The following is an 8,245-nucleotide window of genomic DNA, read 5'->3' on the forward strand; positions in this document are numbered from 1 at the left end:
TGACCCAGGGATCGAAGCTGGGTCTCCCTCATTGCAGACAGATTCTTTACATCTGAGCCACCAGGAAAGCCCAGAGTTTGCTCAAACTCATGTCCATTGTCTGAGCAAACTCCAGGAGATAGTGAAGGACAGGTAAGCCTGGAATGCAGCAGTCCAAGAGGTTGCAAAGAGTCAGACAGGACTGAGTGACTGAACAGCAATGTGTCCATTGAGTCGGTGATGCCATCCAACCATCTCATCCTCTGTCGCCCTCTTCTCCTCCCGCCTTCAATCTTTCCCAGCATCAGGGTCTTTTCCAGTGAGTCAGTTCTTTGCATCAGGTAGACAAAGGATTAGAGCTTCTTCAGCATCAGTCCTTCCAATGAATATTCAGGACTGATTTCCTTTAGGATTGACTGGTTTGATCTCCGTGCAGTCCAAGGGATTCTCAAGAGTATTCTCCAACACCACAGTTGGGACCAGATGCCATGATCTTAGTTTTTTGTATTGAGTTTTAAGCCAACTTGTTCACCCTCTTCTTTCACCCTCATCAAGAGGCTCTTTAGTGCCTCTTCACTTTCTGCCATTAGAGTGGTGCCGTCCGCGTATCTCAGGCTGTCAATGTTTCTCCCTGCAGTACTGATTCCAGCTTGTGCTTCCTCCAGCCCAGCGTTTTGCATAGCATGTGCTGCATGTAATTAAATCAGCAGGTGATAATGTGGAGCTTTGACACCCTGTTTTCCAGATTTTGAACTAGTGCTTTGTTCCCTGTCCAGTTCTAACTGTTGTTTCTTGACCTGCATACAGGTTCATTTTCTAAATCCAGCTTGTACATCAGAAAGTTCTCAGTTCATATACTGTTGAAGCCTAGCTTGAAGGATTTTGAGCGTAATCTTGCTAACATATGGAATGAGTGCAATTGTACAGTAGTTTGAATGTCCTTTTGGAGAAGGAAATGACAACTCACTCCAGTACTCTTGCCTAGAAAATTTCATGGATGGAGGAGCCTCATAGGCTACAGTCCATGGGGTTGCAAAGAGTCAGACACGACTGAGCGACTTCACTTTCACTTTGAACATTTTTTGGCATTGCCTTTGTTTGGGACTGGGATGAAAACACCTTTTCCAGTCCTGTGGCCACTGCTGAGTTTTTCAAATTTGCTGGCATATTGAGTGCAGCACTTTAACTGCAGCATCTTTTAGGATTTGAAATAGCTCAACTGGAATTCCATCACTTCCACTAGCTTTGTTTATAGTGATGCTTCCTAAGGCCCACTTGACTTCACATTCCAGGATGTCTGGCTCTAGGTGAGTGGTCACACCATTGCAGTTATCCGGGTCATTAAGACCTTTCTTGAACAGTTCTTTGCTGTATTCTGGCCACCTCTTCTTAGTATTTTCTGCTTCTGTTAGGTCCACACCATTTCTGTCCTTTATTGAGCCCATCTTTGCATGAAATGTTCCCTTGGTATCTCTAATTTTCTTGAAGATATCTCTAGTCTTTCCCATTCTACTGTTTTCCTCTATTTCTTTGCATTGTTCACGTAAGAAGGCTTTCTTGTCTCTCCTTGCTATTCTCTGGAACTCTGCGTGCAGTTTCCCTTTCTCCCTTGCCTTTCGCTTCTCTTCTTTTCTCAGGCATGTGTAAGGTCTCCTCAGACAACCACTTACCTTCTTGAATTTCTTTTTCTTTGGGGTGGTCTTGGTCACCGTCTGCTACACAATTTCACAAACCTGTGTCCATAGTTCTTCAGGCACGTTGTCTACACAGATCTAATCCCTGAACCTATTTGTCACCTTCACTGTATAAGCATGTATAATCATAAGGGATTTGATTTAGGTCATACCTGAATGGTCTAGTGGTTTTCCCTACTTTCTTCAATATAAGTCTGACTTTGGCAATAAGGAATTCATGATCTCAGCCACAGTCAGCTCCCAGTCTTGTTTCTACTGTTTCTAATGACTGTATAGAGCTTTTCCATCTTCAGCTGCAAAGAATATAATCAATCTGATTTCGGTGTTGACCATCTGGTGATGTCCATGTGTAGAGTCTTCTCTTGTGTTGTTGGAAGAGGGTGTTTGCTATGACCAGTGCATTCTCTCGGCAAAACTCTCTTAGCCTTTGCCCTGCTTCATTCTGTACTCCAAGGCCAAACTTGCCTGTTACTTCCTACTTTTGCATTCCAACCTCCTATGATGAAAATTACATCTTTGTGGGTTTTTTTTTGGTGTTAGCTCTAGAAGGTCTTGTAGGTCTTCACAGAACCGTTCAACTGCAGCTTCTTCTGCGTTAGTGGTTGAGGCATAGACTTGGATCACTGTGATGCTGAATGGTTTGCCTTGGAAACGAACAGAGATCATTCTGTTGTTTTTGAGATTGCACTGAAGTATTGTATTTTGGACCCTTTTGTTGACTATGAGGGCTATTCCATTTCTTCTAAGGGATTCTTGCCCACAGAGAGTGCTAAGTCACTTCAGTGTGTCCGACTCTTTGTGACCCTATGGACTGTAGCCCCTAGGTTCCTCTGGCCATGAGATTCTGCAGGCAAGAATACTAGAGTGGGTTGCCATTTCCTACTCCAGAAGGTCTTCCCCACCCAGGGATCAAACCCACATCTCTTGCATCTCCTGCTTTGACAGGCAGGTTCCTTACCACTAGCGCCGCCTGGGAAGCCCCTCGAGAGTGGTCATCTGAATTAAATTCACCCATTCTCATCCATTTTAGTTCACTGATTCCTAAAAGGCCGATATTCACTCGTGCCATCTCCTGCTTGACCACGTCCAGCTGACCTTGATTTTTGACACTGTCTGCACACACACGTATCCATCCTCCCCCAAACTCCTCTCCCACCCAGGCTGCCACACCACACTGAGCAGCTTCCTGTGCTATGCAGGAGGTTCTTGTTGGACTTTTTTTTTTCTTTTTTCATTTATTTCTGCCCCTGTTTTTGTCATCTCCTTCCTCCTGGTTACTCTGAGTTCACTTTGCTGTTTTATTTTTCTGCCCTGTTGAGGTGGAATCTTTGGTCATTGAACTTTAAACCTTTCTTTTTTTCTCATGGAAGTACACAGCTACGAGTGTCCCTCTAAGCCCAGCTTTAGCTGCATCCCAGAAATATTATACTGAATTTTCTTTCTCACTTTGGTTAAAATATTTTCCAGATTTCCTTATAATTTCTTCTTTCATCCATGAATTATTTAGCAGTATATCATTTCATTTTTCAGATATGTGTGGTTTTCCTAATTATCTTATTGCTATTAATTTCTAATTTAGTCTCATTTTGATCTCAGAGAATATACTCTGTATGATTTAAATGCTTTTAAACTTATCAGCACTTGTTTTATGAAGCACTTGTTTTATCATCTGCAATGATTAATAGATCGTGTGCACTTGAAAAGAATTCGTGCTGTGCAATTATTGGGTGTGATTTTCTAGAAAGAACATTAGGGAAACATGACTAATGTTATTGTTCAGATCTTCTGTTTATTAACTTTTTGCCTGCTTATCCCATCAGTTGCTAAGAGAGGGGAGTTCAAAACACCAGCTGTGATTTTGGAATTATTTCTCCCTTTAATTATTTCTGTCCATTTTTGCTTCACGTATTTTGAATCTTCCCTCTGGCCCCCTCACATTTACAGTTTAAATGTCTTCCCACGAACTAACATGGATATCATTACGAAATGCCCTTCTTTCTCTCTTTTCTTAAAGTTTATTTTGTCCTGTATTAATGCAGCCACTCTGGCCTCTTAGACTCAGTTCATGTGGATAGCTTTATCCATCCATTAATTTTAAACCACTGTATATCTTTTTATTTAAAATGTTTTCTCCTATTGTATACAGCATAAAACAGGGTCTTGCTTTTTTGCTGTTATTGATGTATTCTGATGATCTCTGCCTTTGATCTGAAATGCTTAATCCATTAAAATTTAGTGGCATTTTGATTTTGTCTCCATTTCTCTGTTTTCTGTTTTTACTTTTTTCTCCTTGTTTTCTTCTATTCCTCCTTTCCTTTTTTATTTTCTTCTTTTGAGTTATTTTAATATTTCTTTTTAATTTATCTATTAGTTTTTTGCTTATTACTTTTCATGGCTGCTTTAGGGATTAAAATCCACAACCTTTTCACATCTCTTTAGTTTGAAAGTCACACTATTCCATGTAAAAACCATTAGAATTAGAAACGTTGCGACCCTGTGCCCCCTCTCTCTTTCCACTACAGACGTCAATGTTGCCCCATATATATTATAAATTCCACAAGTGAAAGTGAAGTTGCTCAGTCGTGACCAACTCTTTGCCATCCCATGGACTGTAGCTGCCAGGCTTCTCTGTTCATGGGATTTTCCAGGCAAGAATACTTGGGTTGCCATTTCCTCCTCCAAGGGATCTTCCCCACCTAGGGATTGAACCCTGGTCTCCAGCATTGTAGGCAGATGCTTTACCATCTGAGCCATCAGAGAAGTCCTGCAAACTCCATAGGGCAGTGTTAAATTCTTTCTTTAATCAGTAATATATATTGTAAAGAAACTAAGAGGAAACAGAATGTTTTCTCTTTACCCAAATATTCAGGGCTTCTTATGGTCTTCATTCCTCCGAGTTTCTATTTGTGCAGTACACCTTCAGCCTGAAAGCTTTCATCTGGCATTTCCTGAAGCGTAGGTCAGCTGACAAGGACCCTTCCGGGCTTCATCTTTGTCTGGGACGTGTTTTCCTTTGACCTTCCTTCTGGTAGACTTTTGGGGGCGCAGAGGCCCCGGCCGTCACTGGGGTAACTGCGTGCAGGTCTCCCGGCTCTTCCCCGTGGACCTGGAATCGTTCCTGTCACTGGGGGCCTGGCGCCGTCGAAGTGATGTGGTTGCTTGTGGCATCCTGAGAATGACATCTTCCTGTGGGGGTCGTCCCGTGCTGGCCCCCCGGAATCCCCCAAGGCTGCCGCCTCCGCATGTGTGACAGTCACGTGCTTGTGGCCAGGCGCCCACGCTCACACCCCCAGGATCCCACGTGGGGCAGCACCCTTGGGTGGAGCTGTTGGCCAAGGCCCGCAGACGGGAGAGTCAGCTCCGTCTGGGGGTCGAGCCGATCCCACCCGGATGAGTCCCTGCCTCCAGGAGGGTCACACGCCAGAACCTGCCCCAGGCCGCGGAAAACTCGGCTGCCAGGCTCAAGGAACTGCAGCTCCGAGCGCTTCCCCCACCCAGGCGTCCGGCCTGCGCAGGCACCGGTTGGTCACTGACACCGCCAACAGGTGTGGCCTGGGCCCCCTGAGGGCGACTCGGCGGGCACCTGCTGAGAGCCTCCAGCGCCGCCCAGCAACACCTGCGCCCGAGGCGGGGCGGCTGAGCAGGCACCCACCGCAGCGCCAGGCTGTCCCCTGGGGGTGCGCGGCCCCGCCCCGTCCACAGCGGGCCCCGCCCCACCCACCGCGGCCCACCCCCGCCCAGGGCCTTCACCTCCTTCTGTTATTGCTGAACCAAGGCGCCTCCCGCCCCCAGACACACGCGCTGGGCCCGGCCAGGGTCATCTCTGTGCAGGCAGAGAGGCGAGGGGAGGACACGTGGACGGGGTGTGTGGGAAAAGCGGGGGCACGGGGGAGGGGATATGGGGGACATGGGGGACATGGGGGAGGGGCGTGGGGTGGGGGAGGGGCGTGGGGGCATGGGGAACGTGGGGGGGGCGTGGGGAGGGGACATGGGGGACATGGGGAGGGGCATGGGGTGGGGGAGGGACATGGGGGAGGGGCGTGGGGGAGGGGGCATGGGGAACCTGGGGTGGGGATGTAGGGGCTGGGGCGCGGGGGAGGCCAGGTCCGGCAGGACACCGGCAGCGCTCTTCAGTCAGGTCGGGCTGCTGCGCATGGGCAGCGGACAGCAGGGCCTCCCCCTGCCTTGCCCGCGGGCGGAGCAGGGAGCGGGGCTACGGGGCTGCGCTGGGGTGCGGGGGCCCCGAGGGCAGTGAGCGCCCCCTCCCCTGCAGGTTCTACCTCGTCGGCGGCGGGGCCCCTCTGGTCATCTGCGGCGTCACGGCCGCCACGAACATCAGGAACTACGGGATGGAGGCCGAGGATGCGGCGTAGTGAGTACCGGGCGCCCCCAGTCCCCCGCGCGCCTCGCAGGGGCCCAGAGCCGCCTTCCCCAGCTCGGGCGCCCCCACAACCCCGCCCGCGCTACGGACTGGTTTGGCCGCACAGGGAGGGCCTGGAGGGGCGCAAAGGACGGCCCAGGACGGCTGAGCGGTCCCAGCCGCGTTCCGGGCCCAGACGGCCGACAGAGCTGCCCTCCGCGCCGGCTCTCTGCCCCTCCCCCACTCCCGCCCCCTCCAGCGCCCCCGGCCCGCCCGAGGCTCCTCTGGCCGGCGGGCGGGGTGGGGCCCTTCGCCTCGGTGGCCTTGCACTGTGGGGCCGCCTGTCAGCTCCACCCGGCGGTGACCTCTGTGGGTCGAAGGCTGTGGGGCTGGTCCCCTGGGCTGCCCCAGCAGTCCCTCCGCTCTCCTCAGCAGAGCCTCCTGGGGAGCCAGCACGCCCCAGACCCCCGACCCCCGTGCTCCTCCCACAGCTGCCCTGGGAGGCGAAGCCCCAAGTCCTGCTCTCGGGGCCCAGCGCCTCCTGGGACCTCCCTGGGGCCCCACTCTGTCCTGCCTGCGCCCCCCGCCCCAGCCCAGCCATGCTGTCTCAGGTCAGGCGTCTCCTTATCACGTGACCCCAGGGAGGCAGTGAGCCCTACTCAACCCAGCAGGCTGCCCGGAGCGACCCCTTGCTGATCCCCCTCTCCCCTGCAGCTGCTGGATGGCCTGGGAGCCCAGCCTGGGCGCCTTCTATGGGCCGGTGGCCTTCATCGCCCTGGTCACCTGCGTGTACTTCCTTGGCACCTACATCCAGCTCCGGCGCCACCCGGAGCGCAGGTACGAGCTCAGGGAGCGGACGGAGGAGCAGCAGCGGCTGGCGGGCCCAGAGGGCGGCCCTGGGACCCCGGGGGGCACACCACCCGCCCCCGACGGCCTGGCCGCCTCGCTGCTGCAGAACGAGCACTCGTTCAAGGCCCAGCTGCGGGCGGCTGCCTTCACGCTCCTCCTGTTCGTGGCCACGTGGGCCTTCGGGGCGCTGGCTGTGTCTCAGGGCCACGTCTTGGACATGGTCTTCAGCTGCCTGTACGGCGCCTTCTGCGTGACCCTGGGGCTGTTCGTGCTCATCCACCACTGTGCCAAGCGCGACGACGTGTGGCACTGCTGGTGGTCTTGCTGCCCTGCCCGCCGGGACCCCCACCCTGCGAAGCTCAGCGCCCGCCCCGCCCTCGATGCCAACGGGGACGCGCTGGGCCAGGTGGCCTGCCTGCAGGACTCACCATGTCCTGGTAAGGCGTTGGGCTTCGGCCACCCATCCGCCAGCCACTGCAAGATGACCAACCTGCAGGCCACCCAAGGCCACGTCAGCTGCCTGTCACCAGCCACGCCCTGCTGTGCCCAGATGCACTGCGAGCAGCTCATGGAGGATGCAGCCCACGTGCACGAGGGGGACGCCTTCGAGCACGACACACACCTGCACACGTGCGTCCAGGGCAGAACTAAGCCGCACTACTTCAGCCGGCACCGGGCAGCTGCGGCCGAGCAGGAGTACGCCTACCACATCCCGTCCAGCCTGGATGGCAGCCCACACAGCTCGCGCTCGGAAAGCCCGCCCAGCTCGCTCGAGGGCCCCGTGGGCCCTCACGCGCTGGCCTGCTGTGCCCAGGGCGACCCCTTCCCCCTGGTCAGCCAGCCCGAGGGCAGCGCCCCCAGCCCCGTGCTCTACAGCTGTCCGCCAAGGCCCAGCAGGGAGGCGGCCCGCGGCCCGGCGCGCCTGGAGATGCTCCGCCGGACACAGTCGCTGCCCTTTGGTGGCCCTGGCCAGAACGGGCTGCTCAAGGGCGACGTGCGGGATGCCGCCCCCTTCGGCTCAGACAGCACAGGCAACATCCGCACGGGACCCTGGAGGAACGAGACAACGGTGTAGTGGCCGGGACTACCCCAAAGCAGAGCCCTCTGCCCCTGGGGTGGGTGGGGGTCGCCTCTCAACCCAGCCTTGGCAGACACACCACTCACCCCTGCCCAGGAAGGACGTGAGAGGGAAGGTGCTCTGGGACACGGTTGCCTCCACGGAGCCCACGCTCAGGAGCAAGACCTGCCCACAGTCATCTGCTTCAAACCCACAGCGCCCCGTCCCCGGCAGCCAGGTGGAGGACCCGCCCTGCGTGCCCGCGTGCACCCATCTGATCCCTGCCGCCTCGATGGCCCTGGCTGC

At 54.3% G+C, this 8,245-nt stretch overlaps 1 protein-coding gene across 1 annotated transcript in view; it reads left to right on the forward strand.

The window, feature by feature from the left end:
- ADGRA1 (adhesion G protein-coupled receptor A1) overlaps positions 1-7,957 on the forward strand; it is a 31,524-nt gene extending 23,567 nt beyond the window's left edge. The window contains exons 8-9 of the mRNA XM_055560337.1: positions 5,947-6,045; positions 6,748-7,957. Coding sequence (XP_055416312.1) covers positions 5,947-6,045; positions 6,748-7,957 — 1,309 coding nt within the window. The remainder of the gene's footprint in view (positions 1-5,946; positions 6,046-6,747) is intronic.
- The last annotated feature ends 288 nt before the right edge of the window (positions 7,958-8,245 follow it).

The sequence above is a fragment of the Bubalus kerabau genome, chromosome 22 (assembly GCF_029407905.1).
Source record: "Bubalus kerabau isolate K-KA32 ecotype Philippines breed swamp buffalo chromosome 22, PCC_UOA_SB_1v2, whole genome shotgun sequence".
NCBI classification, from domain to species: Eukaryota; Metazoa; Chordata; class Mammalia; order Artiodactyla; family Bovidae; genus Bubalus; species Bubalus kerabau.